Raw genomic sequence first — 19,623 nt, 5'->3', positions numbered from 1 at the left:
GATGACAGCACAGCACACTCTTGGAACAAACCACAAGGAACATGCAGTCAGTCTGCTGCAGCACCAGGTATCTTCAAGACATTTAAAAAATATATATTTTACCAGGTTTGTTTCATTGAGATAAATCTATTTTTCAAAGGAGATCGGGACCAAGGTCCATCAGGCTGTCTGTCAATAGGACTGTGACATCAATGATGTAGCTACAGCACCAACCTATCTTACAATAATCGGAGTAATCTCGGAAACCCAGAACAAAAATCAAGCATAATTGCGTCAGATGCTTGATGAAGTTCAGGAGGGAGACATGTTGGAAAAGATACTCGGACCAAGAGCCGAAGCACCACGGTAGCTCCTCCAACCTCTCTGAAAGTCACGGACCTAGAATTCCCTTTTGAAAGATGTGAACACCTGCGAAATTGTGATTTGTCCAAATGATCAGTGGCGACACCAAGAAGTTCCTTGTAAATCGTGGCAACCCACAGTCTGTGTATAATACCAGTTATGTTACATGTGTCTGTCCACGAGACATCACCCTTACAGATGAAGGATCTTAATTTGTGCTAGTTTGCTACAGCAGTAAAATAATCCTGCAGGAACAGGAAATGTTAATTATTATGTGGATTATAATCAATGGACATTTTTGAAGGGGTTGATACATTTTTCATCACGGCAAATCAAGTCTGAAATTTCAAAGTGAAAATGACAAACATTAGAAGCCTTTATAAAATACACTACATGTTCGCATTTCCTGCTGTGCAGGGAAAATTCTTAGCAACAAAAGAGTGATCGAGTTAAGATCCTACATCTGTGCAGTGACGCCATGTTTCCTGCATGGGGCCTTGTAAAGTATACGGAGTGTGTGTGTGTTAACTGTGATAACGTTGTTGAATGATGACCATGATCATTGATCTGTTATTTAGAAACAAAGAGAGAAGGAAGAGGCTTTTAAAGTGACCTACATGACTGATCCAATCGACTGTTATAAGTGGTTGACCTCGACCACATAATCTAATCAAAATCAAATCAATTGTATTTGTCACAGGCGCCGAAGACAACAAGACCTTACCGTGAAACGCTTAGTTACAAGCCCGTAACCAACAATGCAGTTTTAAGAAAAATATTAGTTAAGAAAAAGATTTACAAAAAAAAAATTGAAATAAAAGAGCAACAATAAAATAACAATATCGAGGCTTTATACAGGGGGTACCGAGTCAATCTGCGGGGGCGCTGGTTAGTCAAGGTAATTGATGAATCTGTACATGTAGGAAGAGGTAAAGTGACTATACATAGATAATAAACAGAGAGTAGCAGTAGTGTAAAAATGGGGGTTCAAAGCAAATACTCAGAGCAGCTATTTGGTTAGCTTTTCAGGAGTCTTATGGCTTGGGGGTAGAAGCTGTTAAGAAGCCTTTTGGACTTAGACTTGGCGGGCCGTTACCGCTTGCCGTACATACCTACACGTACGCTACGGTCACAAGACGCGGGCCTCCTAATTGTTCCTAGAATTTCTAAGCAAACAGCTGGAGGCAGGGCTTTCTCCTATAGAGCTCCATTTTTATGGAATAGTCTGCCTACCCATGTGAGAGATGCAGACTCAGTCTCAACCTTTAAGTCTTTACTGAAGACACATCTCTTCAGTAGGTCCTATGATTAAGTGTAGTCTGGCCCAGGGGTGTGAAGGTGAACGGAAAGGCTGGAGCAACGAACTGCCCTTGCTGTCTCTGCCTGGCCGGTTTCCCCTCTTTCCACTGGGATTCTCTGCCTCTACCCCTATTACGGGGGCTGAGTCACTGGCTTCTGGTGTTCTTCCATGCCGTCCCTGGGAGGGGTGCGTCACTTGAGTGGGTTGAGTCACTGACGTAGTCTTCCTGTCTGGGTTGGCGCCCCCCCTTGGGCTGTGCCGTGGCGGAGATCTTTGTGGGCTATACTCGGCCTTGTCCGGGATGGTATGTTGGTGGTTGGAGATATCCCTCCAGTGGTGTGGAGGCTGTGCTTTGGCAAAGTGGGTGGGGTTATATCCTACCTGTTTGGCCCTGTCTGGGGGTTTTATCGGATGGGGCCACAGTGTCTCCTGACCCCTCCTGTCTCAGCCTCCAGTATTTATGCTGCAGTAGTTTATGTGTCGGGGGGTCAGTCTGTCACATCTGGAGTATTTCTCTTGTCTTTTCCGGTGTCCTGTGTGAATTTAAATATGCTCTCTCTAATTCTCTCTTTCTCTTTCTTTCTTTCTCTCGCTCTCTCGGGAGCCCTAGGACCATGCCTCAGGACTACCTGGCTTGATGACTCCTTGCTGTCCCCAGTTCACCTGGCCGTGCTGCTGCTTCAGTTCCAACTGCTCTGCCTGCAGCTATGGAACCCTGACCTGTTCGCCGGACGTGCTACCTGTCCCAGACCTGCTGTCCCAGACCTGCTGGAACCCTGACCTATTCACCGGATGTGCTACCTGTCCCAGACCTGCTGTTTTCAACTCTCTAGAGACTGCAGGAGCGGTAGAGATACTCTCAAAGATCGGTTATGAAAAGCCAACTGACCCTTACTCTTGTGTTACTGACTTGTTGCACCCTCAACAACTACTATGATTATTATTATTTGACCATGCTGGTCATTTATGAACATTTGAACATCTAGGCCATGTGCTGTTATAATCTCCACCCAGCACAGCCAGAAGAGGACTGGCCACCCCTCATAGCCTGGTTCCTCTCTAGGTTTCTTCCTAGGTTTTGGCCTTTCTAGGGAGTTTTTCCTAGCCACCGTGCTTCTACACCTGCATTGCTTGCTGTTTGGGGTTTTAGGCTGGGTTTCTGTACAGCGCTTTGAGATATCAGCTGATGTAAGAAGGGCTATATAAATAAATTTGATTTGATTTGAATTTGATAGCAGGCAATGACTAGGGTGGCTGTAGTGCATTGCCATCAGAGGCCGAGCAGTTGCCATACCAGGTGGTGATGCAACCAGTCAGGATGTTCTCGATGGTGCAGCTGTAGAACTTTTTGAGGATCTGGGGAACCCATGCCAAATCTTTTCAGTCTCCTGGGGTGGAATAAGCATTGTCGTGCCCTCTTCACGACTATCTTGGTGTGTTTGGACCTTGACAGTTCATTGGTGATGTGGACACCAAGGAACTTGAAGCTCTCAACATGCTCCACTACAGCCCCGTCGATGAGAATGGGGGCGTGCTCTCCTTTGTCTTGCTCACACTGAGGGAGAGGTTGTTGTCCTGGCACCACACTGCCAGGTCTCTGACCTCCTTCCTATAGGCTGTCTCACCGTTGTCAGTGATCAGGCCTAACACTGTTGTGTCGTCGGCAAACTTAATGATGGTGTTGGAGTCTTGCTTGGCAATGCAGTCATGGGTGAACAGGGAGTACAGGAGGGAGGGGTCCTGTGTTGAGGATCAGCGTAGCAGATGGGATGTTACCTAACTTTACCACCTGGGGGCGGCCCGTCAGGAAGTCCAGGATCAAGTTGCAGAGGGAGGTGTTTAGTCCCAGGGTCCTTACCTTAGTGATGAGCTTTGAGGGTACTATGGTGTTGAACGCTGAGCTGTAGTCAATTAACAGCCTTCTCACGTAGGTGTTCCTTTTGTCCAGGTGGGAAAGGGCAGTGTGGAGTGCAATAGAGATTGCATCATATGTGGATCTGTTGGAGCGGTATGCAAATTGGAGTAGGTCTAGGGTTTCTGGGATAATGGTGTTGATGTAAGCCATGACCAGCCTTTCAAAGCACTTAATGGCTGCAGACATGAGTGCTACAAGTCGGTAGTCATTTAGGTTGGTTACCTTAGTGTTCTTAGGCATAGGGACTATGGTGGTCTGCTTGGAACATGTTGGTATTACAGACTCAGTCAGGGACAGGTTGAAAATGTCAGTGAAGACACTTGCCAGTTGGTCAGAGCATGCTTGGAGTACATGTCCTGGTAATCCGTCTGGCCTTGTGAATGTTGACCTGTTTAAAGGTCTTACTCACATCGGCTATGGAGAGCGTGATCACACAGTCGTCCGGAACAGCTGGTGCTCTCATGCATGCTTCAGTGTTGCTTGCCTCAAAGTGGGCATAGAAGTCCTTTAGTTTGTCTGGTAAACTCGTGTCACTGGGCAGATTGCGGCTGTGCTTCCCTTTGTCATCCGTAACAGTTTGCAAGCCCTGCCACATCCGACGAGCGTCAGAGCCGGTGCAGTAGGATTAGTCCTGTACTGACGCTTTGCCTGTTTGATGGTTTGTCTGAGGGCATAGCGGGATTTCTCATAAGCGTCCGGGTTAGAGTCCTGCTCCTTGAAAGCGGCAGCTTTACCCTTTAGCTCAGTTAGGATGTTGCTTGTAATCCATGGCTTCTGGTTAGGGTATGTACGTACGGTCACTGTGGGGATGACGTCATGGATGGACTGATGTGGTGTACTCCTCAATGCCATCGGAAGAATCTCGAGAACATATTCCAGTCTGTGCTAGCAAAACAGTCCTGTAGCTTAGCATCCGCGCCATCTGACTACTTCCGTATTGAGCGAGTCACTGGTACTTTCTGCTTTAGTTTTTGCTTGTAGGCAGGAATCAGGAGGATAGAGTAATGGTCAGATTTGCCAAATGGAGGGCGAGGGAGAGCTTTGTACACGTCTCTGTGTGTGGATTAAAGGTGGTCTAGAATTATTTTCCTCTCGTTGCACATGTAACATGCTGGTAGAAATTAGGTAAATCGGATTTGTGTTTCCCTGCATTAAAGACCCCGGCCACTATGAGCGCCGCCTCCAATCAGGCTTCCAATCCAAGTGTGAAAAACCTAGAGGCATTTTAAAGTTTTAGCGGCAAAAAAATAAAATATATATATATATATATATATATATCATACAGGTTTATTTGTCAACCCGAAACCGATCGAACCAAATTGTAAATTCTGTTTGTTTGGCTCTGCTCTGGAAAAACAAACCGCTCAAACCCTTCCAGCGCATATTCAAAATACATTTCCTTCCTCATTCCCTCCCTAATTCCCTCCCTCCATCCCTCACTCTCTCTCTGTCAGTGCCACAGTCCCAGTCCCTCATGGTGGGCCCAGATCAGGTTAGGGCCACCCCGGGCCGGATACACCACGGCCCAAATACATCCTGGGCCAGCGACCCAGTCTCACCAGGGGCTTTGGAGCCCTATGCTAACATCGTACGGCTAACACCGCTAGCCACTACCACACTGCCCAGATTAGCTCAGTTCTGAAGCATGCCCACTACCCAAAAAACTGCCATAAACTAAATGGCACACACCAACAAGCCCTCAGGGGAGAAAAGTGGGTTGTTAGATTCAGCATGTTTCCTGTGTATTTTTCGAAATAAGAGTGTTTGCTTTGATGTGCAGACCCGATGTGAAAGGGATCACGGTGTCATTACAAGTGGTGGATAGATACAAACATATGCACGCACGCACACACACACACACCACACACCCCACACACACACACACACACACACACACACACACACACACACACAAACATACTGTTTGTCTGATGATAGATGAAGAGTCGGCAGAGAAGCCAGTGAGTTCTTTGATTTATTGACAGGAAGCTCTGCTCCTTCATAGGGGTTATCTACAAGCCAGAGTCACTTCCTCAACAGCAATTAGTGCCTTCTCTGTCACACACACTTAAGAAGAACCAGAAAGACTGGATTTCTTCTATAGGCTTTCAACCGGAGAGCAAACAAAAATATTCTAAAAGAAGATATCTCCTCCATAGGCTTTAATAGGAGAGAAAACAAAGATGATATACAAGAATATATCTTGTAGGCTTTCAATGAGTAGGCAAACAAAAAAATTCTAAAGTAAGATATCGACTACATAGGATTTCAATGGGAGGGCAAAGAAAGATATTCCCATAAAATATATCTAACACCATCCATCATTTCACCTCAAAGGTCAGGACTGATCGAGTGTTGACCTCTGTGTCACCCAGAAATGGCGTGATCTTTGAGTGGATAGATCAGTGTAATGTATTCAGGACTGTCACACACTCCACACACTCTCACCGTCACCATACTCCCTTGTAAAGCAATAAGCATGCGCATGTACACTTGCCTTTACAACCCTACCCCTCCATCACACACACACACACACACACACATTGAGCAAAGGTGGAGAATGCAAGGTGATGACTCCCTTGCCTTCCCAATAGCCCGGGACACACAGTAACCTATACATGACAGCAGCCAGGGTGTGTGTATGTGTGTGTGTGTGTGTCCATGGTGTTAAGGGCAGCGGCATCATGGGGTATATTTATCAACAGCGTGCCTCATCACATCCCTGTCTCTCTCCACATTTTTCTATCATTGGAATTTCCATTGGATGCCCATTTGGTCATTTGTCACACATCCAAGTCCATTCCCATGATCCTTCTGTGCCCCTTACATGGGACCTTACATGGGACCTTACATGGGACCCTACATGGGACCTTACATGGGACCTTACATGGGACCTTACATGGGACCTTACATGGGACCCTACATGGGACCTTACATGGGACCTTACATGGGACCCGGCATCCAGATAGATGAGCTTCTCTACTAGGTCTCACACGATTTCTCTGGGATGTGGCATTGCATAGTGCTATACTACTCCTTTATGACAATGGGTAAGCACTGACGCTTGGTATGCCATGATATGAGGAATGGGCTGGCTTAGTGAGGGATATTTTTTATTGATTTATTTTATTTCACCTTTATTTAACCAGGTAGGGCCAGTTGAGAACAAGTTCTCATTTACAACTGCAACTTGGCCAAGATAAAGCAAAGCAGTGCGACACAAACAACAACACAGAGTTACACTTGGAATAAACAAACATACAGTCAATAATACAATAGAAAAAGTCTATATACAGTGTGTGCAAATGAAGTAATATATGGTGTGTCATAGGGTGTTACGATGCTTCATATGAGCGACATAAGGAAGGTTGTGTCTCAACCTTCTACTACTGAGAAATGACAGTTGATATGACAAGGGAAGGGTGTGTCTTAGTGAAGGATATGACATTCATCGCGAGTCATAGGGTGTTACGATGCTCCATATGAGGGACATAAGGACAGTTGTGTCTCTTACCCTTCTGGATTCTATTTCTTTCACGTAGAGAGGGAGCAGAAACTCCGAAACACCCTCTAGCCTGATCCCCTCTTTGGTTACACGAAGATTACCCATTCCATCCTGCGGGGAAAGAGAGTGGAAGAGAGAGGAGATTGAGAGAGAGGAAAGAGAGAGAGAGAGAGAGAGAGAGAGAGGAATGAGAGAGAGAGAGGGAGAGAGAGAGAGAGAGAGAGAGAGAGAGAGAGAGAGAGAGAGAGAGAGAGAGAGAGAGAGAAAGACAAAATTGAGAAAATAAGTCCAAACAGTGAAGCAGAGAAAACCAGTGTTAGTTCAGTCACCGTGAAGAAACCGTTTAGGAGAGAGTGGAGAGAAAAACATCCAAAGGAACAAAAGTTGTATTTTAATTCAATATTTGGATCATGTTCAACAACAAAGTACTGTATGTTTTCTGGGTTAGAAATGTCACATTACGCATAGGCACAGATGCACACACACACACACACACACACACACACACACACACACACACACACACACACACACACACACACACACACACACACACACCCCAAAGATAGAAACAAGCAGGACTCAATGGGTTAAATCAGCCTTAGGACTGTTCTGTAGCTCAAACCCATGGTGATTAAGCAAGTCAAACAGGGAAACAGCTCCCCAATAAACTAACACACACCAGCCTGCAGTTCCTATAATACATACATTATAGCTTTACACACCCACACCCAACACACACACATGCATGAATACACACAACACACACACTCTTGCTGTACACACACATCTCCTCACATACTGTACATCTGTTAGCTGCATGCAGGTGAAAAATCACATCTTTGAAAAGGGACACACACACACACACACACACACACACACACACACACATACGACTGCAGGTGACTACTCATATTAGTAAGGTCACAGTTGTAAATGAGAAGTTGTTCTCAACTGGCTGACCTGGTTAAATAAAGGTGAAATAAAAATAATAAAAAAATATATATTATGCTTCTTTAATTAAAAGGAACCAACACATTATGCAGAACTATCCATGGGTGGAACATGCTCAGGCAGGAGTACGGCCCCCCCGTCAATCGTCAAAACATAAAGATGATTCCTGAATAATTCATAATGAATCATTAATGTGACGAGCCAACGCTGAGCTAAAGACCCCCGTTCTCTCGTCTAGCCCCGTCACCCCTGACAGTGTTTAGCGATGGTGGCGGCGTGCGAAGGCATGGGGCCTTGATTTGACGTGGCAGGTTGTAGACATTAACGTCTCTCTCGGGCAGGTTGGTGTTCAATCTGAGGGAACACAAAGGTCAGATAAAGAACAGGCCCCTTGGCTAGGCGCCGCGGCGCCGCTAACACACTAATGCAGTCTACCTGAGAGCCTTGCAGGTACGGAGAGAAAGAGAGAGAGAGGTTGAGGAAGAGAGCGAGAGAGAGCTACGCTAACCACATACCCAGCAGCCAAAGTCACTTCTATTAGCCTACCAGACACGCCGTAAATTACATTTCTCAGTCTGATTAGCGTCGCAGTGGCGGAGCTTAGTGGCGTCAGTGGTGGGAACACCGAAGGTATTCAGGAATCCTGGCGGGAAGCAGGCGACTTTAGGATAATGAAGCCACTCCTCCGGGATGTGAATGATGGTGAATTCTGTAGTAACAGAGGCCTGCACTCGGATAATGATGTTCTTCTCTGTTAAATTGGATTCCCATGTTGTGTTATAATGACATATTTCCCCATCCATGTCGTGTGTGAGAGTGTGTGTAAGCGTGATTGTCTACATGTCTGTCTGTGTGTGTATGTGACAGTGTTCTGCCGAGTCCTTCAGTAGAAGTCAAGCTGATAATATTGTATCGCCCAGCGCAGCGAGGTTAACTGGTGGAGTTGGCCATTAGGGCTCACATCCCATCCCTGGCACAAGGTTATAGTGAACAGTATAATACTCCCTCCTCCACATGATGGATGGCCACTGAAAACATTCTCAGGGAAGGTTTTAATATTCTCTCTCGGCTACATTTTTCACTCAACCTTCCGTGCCAACAATGTTTAGAGAGAAAAGAAAAAGAGCTGGAGGGACGTATAGGAATGAACAAATGAGGAAACATAGATACGAGTTTGTTTGTATGCCCTCTCTGCCGGGAAAATCTTTTGACCTTTCATTGGCAACGTAGAAGCAATGCCTTGTCAGGGTCTGAAATCAACGCATTGACTTTCGTTGATTTCTGAAATCAACGCATTGAGTTCTTGGAGAGCTTCCTTCCGCATCACTTCCCCTTCGGGGACGCATCCTAAACATTGTCTTGTATTAGAGTGTCAGCTCGCGTTGACTCTGACCTACAATAAGAGCTATTCCACTTCTAAGGGGCTTCCGCTCTCCACACTGTAAAAATTGGCCCACGGGCTTAGTACATATTGCAAAAGAAAATCAATGATTTTTACTTAAAATAATAGATTTCTGGTTTTACTAACATTTTTGAATATAATACTTCATTTATATGTGTTGTAAAAGACTGGCATTTGCAAATAAAAATCCAAGGTAATATGCTGCAAAATTTGAACAAATATTTTGAAGTAACAACCAACAACTTAAAAATATGATATTCAAATTATGATTATTATGTTGGACTGACATGCTAGGTCTAGTTCTGAATTTAAATCGTGCTTGGTAACAGCTCAACGGACCTCGCCGTGATCTTTCTCCTCTGGAATGGCCATGCAGCAGCTAAGGACCAAATTATAACTTGGAATGTAGCTTGGATCTGTCTACACATATTTGCCGAAATCTAGTAGCCTAGTCTGTTATTTCTTCATTTTTTTCACTCAGGATGCTGACGACACCATGATCCGAGAGGACCTCGTTCAGCATGTGATGAAGGTGTTCACTGTGAAGGATCTGCATCGAAGGAGCAGAGGTCCTGGCTGGCATTCACAGTGTTACAGTCATGTACGTTGCTTATGGGCCTCATCTTAGGCACCCCAAAGAACTAAAATATACCTTTGAGGTGTTCCAAAACGTATTCCTGGAACTTGATGATCTCAGGAAATCCCCACGGGTCCAAGCTCTAAAGATGAAGTTACTGGTTTTCAGAGATATCTATGAGAACTCTCAAAGGGCCACTCACAAACTGTGGTCTAAACCCTCCTCAGTAAGCTGAACAGCTAGTTGCTAGGTAGTATAGGAGCTACAGTTTACATGATGCTCTTTGTCAGGTGAAGTCAAATGAGACATTGTTCATTCCTGTTTAAAAAACAGCTTTGTTTTAAAACGTATCCCATGTGCACTAGTGGATATCTGATATTATTTGTCAGGTGCAAGTTATCTGGATGTAACTTTACCTAAGGAGGCAAGGTGGATATGCAGTCAGGTTTAAGGGAGAATTTGGCATATATTTTGTAACAAATGTGAAATGTATGTTTTGAAAACCCATGTTTTGATTCATCTAAAACAGTTTGAATGAGGTTGTATTTGAGCTAAAGTTCATATTGTGCTTTGTGTAAAGTCTATTAAGACAAATCGTTAATTTACGTTTCTGTTCAAATATTGCTTTGTTGTTAAGGGGCAAACAGACCACCAGAACATTCTTGCCAAACTGTACAACATGTGAAGTTAAAGTGCTAATCCCAACTATCACCTAACCTTTATGCAGTTGTAAAGATCTAAAATGATTTGTAGTCAGGTGCAAGCTATCTGGATGTAACTTTACCTACGGAGGCAAGGTGGAGTTATACCCAGAATGCTTACAGATTACAAAATACAAATGCCTAAGGAATAGGGTTTAAGGGGCAATTTCAGATTGAAGTTTGAAGAAATTATAAAATGATAACATTTATTTTATTCAAAATAAAGGTGTGGAAGTTTGAAGTTGAACACTGTTGTTTCTTTTTGCATATTCCCTTGTATAGAAAGAATATTTTTTTGTAAATTATCCCAAGTATATTGAGGTAAGTATTTGCATCAGCTTTTTAAGTATAGTTCTGAGTATATATTTGAGTAATTTAAATACATTTTACTAACCTGAGTACCATAAGTAACTGAGCAAAAAACATTTGTAGATAAAACATAGAATATCCATTACGATACTTAGTAAATTCAGCAAATTAAACGTACAATATTAGTTCTGTAACTGATTACATTAATGATATCAAACTTATAACATTAGTTCTAGGACTTGAAGGATTTAAGCAGATCAACAACAAAAAAGTTCAATTCTGAAGCTGATAAAATGAAGTTGAATGAAAGGAATTTTTTTAATCCAGTTAGCTCTTAGCACTTCATATATTTGAGCTTGTAATACACTAAAAGCGAAGTATATTATACTTAAAAAGCTGATGCAAATAGTTACCTAAATTTTTTAAGTAAAAGGGGCACAATATTGTTTACAGTGCAATGATTGGGATGAAAGAAAAGCTGTTCTGCTCTAGGACTGGAATACAAAACCTTCCCACAAACACACAACAAGAGAGACACACTGGGGTTTATTGGAACGAATCAAATCCCTTTGCACTCGCCAGCGCACACATTCTCTCTCTCTCTCTCTCTCTCTCTCTCTCTCTCTCTCTCTCTCTCTCTCTCTCTCTCTCTCTCTCTCTCTCTCTCTCTCTCTCTCTCTCTCTCTCTCTCTCTCAAAATGACGGGTAACCTCTAGAGGTCCAGGGGAAACTGTACTGAAGCCAGGGCATAATTTCAGTACCTATCTTAAAGCTCCTGAAAGCCTGCATGGTCCCCTTGTGGCTGGGCCTCGGGAAGCTTTGGATGGCCCTCCCTGAATGCTTATCTAACGCAGCACATTTCGTTACAGGACTATTTCAAATAAGGCCAGATAGAAGACAAGAAGTGTTATTAGTTCTCTTACATTTTCACTCTCAAGTCCCCAGTGTCTTCAATATGTGGACCAAGTTTTATTACAGTCTCATGTCATACACGTAATGAAAGTACAAAGGCTGAATACTTCTCATTAATTCACCTATATTGTATATTGATCGATCCTATTTTGCCCTCAACTCTGGATCTCGAAGCCAGCTCCACTGCAATTTTTCAATGTTCCTCTCTAATCAGGGACTGATTTAGACCTGGGACACCAGGTGTGTGCAATGAATTATCAGTTAGAACAGAAAAGCAGCAAGCTCCAGACCTCCTAGGGTAAAAGTGTACCCCTGCTATATTGTACATAGGTGAAAAACTCAATTATGCCTCGGCTTCAGTACGGTTTCCCCTGGACCTTTACAGACCATCAGTCATACACTCAGTAGGAGCGAACCCTTTTGGTGAATGGGGTGGTGTACCTAAAAAACTGGCCAATGAGTGTGTATTGTATATAGGTGAATAAATGAGCTCCAACCCTCTGTTTCTCAAACAACTTGTTTAACCTATTCCATTATAAATGAAATCAATTTCATTAAGTTGAATCTATTCCATTATAAATGAAATCAATTTCATTAAGTTGAATCTATTCCATTGTAAATTCAATAAACTTCATTAAGTTGAATCTATTCCATTATAAATGAAATCAATTTCATTTAGTTGAATCTATTCCACTGTAAATTAAATAAACTTCATTAAGTTGAATTTATTCCACTGTAAATTAAATAAACTTAATTAAGTTGAATCTATTCCATTATAAATTAGATCAACTTAATAAAGTTGAATCTATTCCATTATAAATTAGATCAACTTAATAAAGTTGAATCTATTCCATTATAAATTAAATAAACTTCATTAAGTTGAATCTATTCCATTATAAATTAAATAAACTTCATTAAGTTGAATCTATTCCACTGTAAATTAAATAAACTTAATTAAGTTGAATCTATTCCATTATAAATTAGATCAACTTAATAAAGTTGAATCTATTCCATTATAAATTAAATAAACTTCATTAAGTTGAATCTATTACATTATAAATTAAATAAACTTCATTAAGTTGAATCTATTAGTCCCAAACCAAATGTTTCTTCACTTGCTTGGTAGAAGTGCAGGCTAAGAGTGAAATGCTTACTAATGGGACGTGTTCCCAACAATGCAGAGACAGAAAAGGTAGAAAAGTAAGACTCCTAATAATAAAAGTAATAATAGATCCACAATGAGTAACGATAACGATAATAATACCGAGTCCATGTGCAGGTGTACGAGGTCATCGGAGGTAGATATGTACATTTACAGTTTTTTTTTCAATTGCTAACATGCATTAGTCAAAACTGAAGTCACATTGTCAAAACTCTTCACACAGTCAGTGAAACAGAAGTGTATGTGGACCAAACTGTGAATCCTTTTTCATTGCTTTCACACAAAATGCATCAGTGACCACATTCTCCGAAAGCCATTATCTCTTTTCTCATTCATACTCCACCACCTGCAAAACTATATATTTGAAGCACATGTTTTCAAATTCTAACACACTATTACCAAAACTGTTAAAAACACATTCAAAACAGAAGGATGGCAAATGTTGTGCATTTCTGCAGTAACCAAACTGAAACATATAGAAAATCTCAGCAGAATACCCCGGCAGTCCTACAAACTAAGCTAGATTCCCTCAATCTCACACAAATCATCAAGAAACCCACCAGGTACAACCCTAAATCCGTAAACATGGGCACCCTCATAGATATTATCCTGACCAACTTGCCCTCCAAATACACCTCTGCTGTTTTCAATCAGGATCTCAGCGATCACTGCCTCATTGCCTGTGTCCGTAATGGGTCCGCGGTCAAACGACCACCCCTCATCACTGTCTAAGGCTCCCTAAAACACTTCTGCACGCAGGCCTTTCTAATCGACCTGACCCGGGTATCCTGGAAGGATATTGACCTCTTCCCGTCAGTCGAGGATGCCTGGTCGTTCTTTAAAAGTAATTTCCTCACCATCTTAAATAAGCATGCCCCTTACAAAAAATGTAGAACTAAGAACAGATATAGCCCTTGGTTCACTCCAGACCTGACTGCCCTTGACCAGCACAAAAACATCCTGTGGCGGACTGCAATAGCATCGAATAGTCCCCGCGATATGCAACTGTTCAGGGAAGTCAGGAACCAATACACGCAGTCAGTCAGGAAAGCAAAGGCTAGCTTTTTCAAACAGAAATTTGCATCCTGTAGCTCCAACTCCAAAAAGCTTTGGGACACTGTAAAGTCCATGGAGAACAAGAAAACCTCCTCCCAGCTGCCCACTGCTCTGAGGCTAGGTAACACGGTCACCACCGATAAATCCATGATAATCGGAAATTTCAACAAGCATTTCTCTATGGCTGGCCATGCTTTCCTCCTGGCTACCCCAGCCCCGGCCAATAGCTCCGCCCCCCGCAGCTACTTGCCCGAGCCTCCCTAGCTTCACCCAAATCCAGATTGCAGATGTTCTGAAAGAGCTGCATAACCTGGACCCGTACAAATCAGCTGGGCCAGAAAATCTGGACCCTCTTTTTCTAAAACTATCCACCGCCATTGTTGCAACCCCTATTACCAGTCTGTTCAACCTCTCTTTCGTATCGTCCAAGATCCCTAAAGATTGGAAAGCTGCCACGGTCATCCCCTTCTTCAAAGGGGGTGAAACTCTAGACCCAAACTGTTATAGACCTAAATCCATCCTTCCCTGCCTCTCTAAAGTCTTCGAAAGCCAAGTTAATAAACATATCACTGACCATTTCGAATCCCACCGTACCTTCTCCGCTGTGCAATCCGGTTTCCGAGCTGGTCACGGGTGCACCTCAGCCACGCTCAAGGTACTAAACGATATCAATACCACCATCGAAAAAAGACAGTACTGTGCAACCATCTTCATCGACCTGGCCAAGGCTTTCGACTCTGTCAATCACCGTATTCTTATCGGCAGACTCAATAGCCTTGGTTTCTCAAATGACTGCCTCACCTGGTTCACCAACTACTTCTCTGATAGAGTTCAGTGTGTCAAATCGGAGGGACTGTTGTCCGGACCTCTGGCAGTCTCTATGGGGGTGCCACAGGGTTCAATTCTCAGGCCGACTCTTTTCTCTGTATATATCAATGATGTCGCTCTTGCTGTGGGTGATTCCCTGATCCACCTCTACGCAGACGATGCCATTCTGTACACATCTGGCCCTTCTTTGAACACTGTGTTGTCATGACGTTGGCCTCTTTGAGTACAGGGAGGACAGTTGACCCCCTCCCCCCTTGCACCATCCCCCAACCTACCTCCCCCCACCCAGGCCCTGTGTGAAAGGGTTGTAAAAACTCTAAGAGGAGAATCTCTTGCCACATGGCCCATAGAGAGACACAGGAAATTCTTCCAACTCACAGAATTGGGGAGCCAAGCGACATTTGTGTTCTGGAGAAGGTATGAAAGATTGGTGAAGAATCCAGCTACGAACTGGTCCGCTTGGTACAATTTTGTGATACTCAGAAGAGACAATATAGCCATATTACCATAAAACGGTTTATATAATAGCCTCAGCGATGAGACTTGCATCCACATGGTTGTATAGAATGTATTAATAAGGATAAAGCTATTTGTAATACATTGAGATGCTATGTACTGATGTTAAAGTGATAGAATTGTATTTCTGTACCAAGCTTAACTCAGTCATCGGCACGCCCCAAGGGACACAGACAGGACCAGGCGTCATTTGACAAACCTGTTCTATGTTCACTATAAAACCCCCCCTGACTTACTAGTCTAATAGACCCGGCCTCCACTCCATTGCGAGTTGGCCAATAGGTTTGACCATCCAAGTACTCTACTGAAAGTGAACTATACCACGTGGTTAACTTTTAAACTATCGATACCGACAGAATAAGAACAAGTCTTTGATATTAATTATTAGTCTGCAGCTAAGTAAATTATATCATTGAACGCGAAAACCAACGAAACATCCATTCTATGACGACATTAATGAATGTCGCTTTGAAAGATCCATTCTAACCGAGAGAGAGAGAGAGAGAGAGAGAACTCTCCAACAGAACGACGCTCCAACAAGGATCCCGACGACACACTGAGCGTAAATATATATTGATTGCAATTGTTCCCGAATGAGTGAGCGTTCAATTGTCAATTGTTAATATTAATGAACTCTGTGTACCTCCTCAGCTGAACATTTTATGACCCATTGTTCTACAAGACACCAGCCATGCCTGTTAGCCACTAGGGCACATTACTCTACCAATTCTTTGTGATGATAATTACTGTTTGTATACTTTATGTGAATTACTTAGTTTAGTAAATAAATGATTTTAAGACAATTGATGTATGGATGACTCTTAGTAAAGACTGGGTTCGTGCAGATACAACAATTTACGACGTTTGGAATGAGACTGGACGCGAGGTAAAATACACCATTTAAACCAGAAGATAATCGACCTATACTATAATAGAATATAATATATAATGTTATAATATAGGAAAGTTATATTAGGAAAATTATAACTTTGTAATCTGAATATTTTCCTTGGTGCCCCGATCTCCTAGTTAACTACAATTAAACGATTAATCAGTTTAATCGAGTGATGATAATTACAGGGAGTTAATTGATAAACATGTCTTCAGTTTAATGGTACCCCAAAGACACGACAGTGTTAACTAACCTCCAAACGAGCTTCAATGCCATACAACACTCCTTCCGTGTCTTCCAACTGCTCTTAAACGCTAGTAAAACCAAATGCATGCTTTTCAACCGTTCGCTGCCCACACCCGCCCACCCGACTAGAATCACTACCCTGGACAGTTCTGACCTAGAATATGTCACCAACTACAAATACCTAGGTGTCTGGCTAGACTGTAAACTCTCCTTCCAGACTCATATTAAACATCTCCAATCCAAAATCAAATCTAGAATCGGCTTTCTATTTCGCAACAAAGCCTCCTTCACTCACGCCGCCAAACTTACCCTCGTAAAACTGACTATACTACCGATCCTCGACTTCGGCGATGTCATCTACAAAATAGCTTCCAATACTCTACTCAGCAAACTGGATGCAGTCTATCACAGTGCCATCCGTTTTGTTACCAAAGCCCCATATACCACCCACCACTGCGACCTGTATGCTCTAGTCGGCTGGCCCTCGCTACATATTCGTCGCCAGACCCACTGGCTCCAGGTCATCTGTAAGTCTATGCTAGGTAAAGCTCCGCCTTATCTCAGCTCACTGGTCACGATAACAACACCTACCCGTAGCACGCGCTCCAGCAGGTATATCTCACTGGTCATCCCCAAAGCCAACACCTACTTTGGCCGCCTTTCCTTCCAGTTCTCTGTTGAGAGTGACTGGAACGAATTGCAAAAATCGCTGAAGCTGGAGACTTATATTTTCCTCACTAACTTTAAACATCAGCTATCTGAGCAGCTAACCGATCGCTGCAGCTGTACATAGTCCATCTGTAAACAGCCCATCTATCTACCTACCTCATCCCCAAACTGTATTTATTTACTTTTCTGCTCTTTTGCACACCAGTATCTCTACTTGCACATCATCATCTGCTCATTTATCACTCCAGTGTTAATCTGCTAAATTGTAATTACTTCGCTACTATGGCCTATTTATTGCCTACCTCCGAACGCCATTTGCACACACTGTATATAGACATTTTCTTCTTTCGATTGTGTTATTGACTGTACGCTTGTTTATTCCATGTGTAACTCTGTGTTGTTGTCTGTGTCACACTGATTTGCTTTATCTTGGCCAGGTCGCAGTTGTAAATGAGAACTTGTTCTCAACTAGCTTACATGGTTAAATAAAGGTGAAATCAAAAAATGAAATCAAAAAAATTATTCCAAAGACAGCTGATTGCAGTTTCAGCTGAAAGCCTACCCAGGTGCCCTGTTTTAGTCTCATTACCAAACAGACAAAAGAGGACGGCTTCGGAATGATTTAGTTTGGAAACATGGATCAAGGAAGACAGGTTGGTGGGGAAAGAAGAGTGGCAGGGAGAGGGAGAATGCGTGGAGGACAAAGGAGAGGAAGACCAAGAGCGGTGGTCTCTGATGAGATAAGGGCCACAATTATTGACCATGTTGTAAACCCTGGTCTCTCTTTGAGAGAGGCCGGTTGAAGGGTGCAACCAAATCTGCAGCGTTCAACAGTTGCATCAATAGTATGAATTTCCCTGTGAGATGTGCATCCTTCAATGATAATTGAACTACATATTACAGTACAATACAGTATACTCACATTTTTACATGTACTGACATTTTGAAATATATTGATTGGTTAGTGTTTTTCAGTATTATCCAAATGTTGCCTCCCACAGGAAGGAGAGGCAGAATATTATCAGATACGCAGGAAATTGACATGGTAATTGGCAACAACGCAATTAGACTGTGGGAAGTTCGGGACAGAGTGCTGGCAGACAATTTCACTTTTGGGAATGTGAATACGGTCAGCACAACGACAATTGCCAGAGTCCTAGAGAAACATAAAATAAGGAGGAAGCAGTTGTACACTGTACCCTTTGAGAGAAACGATGAACGTGTGAAAGAACTCCAGTATCAATATGTCCAGGTAAGATGTCTGTTCAATTACCAAACAGGGTACATACACTGCTATGCATAATGTAAAGTACTGTTAAACTGTGGATTTACTGTATTTTACAGAGTAATGAAGATGGAAGCCAGGCAAACTGCACATGCATTCATCTTTGTGGATGAAGCTGGATTCAACCTGGCAAAAACACTCTGCAGGGGAAGAAATGTGATTGGACAGAGAGCAACCGTGGATGTCCCAGGCCAGAGAGGAGCTAACATCACAATGTGTGCAGTACTGTCCAATGATGGTTTGCTGTTACACAAACCACTCATTGGCCCCTACAATACAGAGAGGCTCATTTATTTCCTGGATGACCTGCATAATGGACTTGTACCAGCGGAGGAGAGAGGGGCAAGAATCTCCCCGACCTTCGTTGTTGTGTGGGATAATGTGGCATTCCACCACTCTGCTGCAGTCACAGACTGGTTTACTGCACATCCCAGGATGTCAGGTCTATTCCTGCCTCCATACTCCCCCTTCCTAAACCCCATAGAGGAGTTTCTCTCTGCGTGGAGGTGGAAGGTTTATGACCACCATCCACATGACCAGATGTCCTTACTGGATACCATGAACGGGGTATGGAAACACTTCTCCTGAAGACTGCCAGGGTTGGATAAGACATTCCAGAAGATACTTTCCAGGATGCAACGCCAGAGAAGACATAAGATGTGATGTTGATGAGAACTTGAGGCCAAATGCAGGAGAGAGGGAGAACTAGAACCCTCACAGTACTGTACAGTATGAGTGATTATACTATACATGTTGATGAGAACCAGAACCCTCACAGTACTGTACAGTATGAGTGATTATACTACACATGTTGATGAGAACTAGAACCCTCACAGTACTGTACAGTATGAGTGATTATACTATATATGTTGATGAGAACCAGAACACTCACAGTACTGTACAGTATGAGTGATTATAGACATGTTGATGAGAACTAGAACCCTCACAGTACTGTACAGTATGAGTGATTATACTATACATGTTGATGAGAACTAGAACCCTCACAGTACTGTACAGTATGAGTGATCATACTATACATGTTGATGAGAACT

At 42.9% G+C, this 19,623-nt stretch overlaps 1 protein-coding gene across 1 annotated transcript in view; it reads right to left on the bottom strand.

Moving 5' to 3' along the window:
* LOC106602199 (zeta-sarcoglycan) overlaps positions 1-19,623 on the bottom strand; it is a 298,764-nt gene that overhangs the window by 73,168 nt on the left and 205,973 nt on the right. The window contains exon 3 of the mRNA XM_045716437.1: positions 7,072-7,173. Coding sequence (XP_045572393.1) covers positions 7,072-7,173 — 102 coding nt within the window. The remainder of the gene's footprint in view (positions 1-7,071; positions 7,174-19,623) is intronic.

Source organism: Salmo salar, chromosome ssa04 (assembly GCF_905237065.1).
Source record: "Salmo salar chromosome ssa04, Ssal_v3.1, whole genome shotgun sequence".
NCBI classification, from domain to species: domain Eukaryota; kingdom Metazoa; phylum Chordata; class Actinopteri; order Salmoniformes; family Salmonidae; genus Salmo; species Salmo salar.
This window is presented reverse-complemented; position numbering and strand designations above follow the sequence as displayed.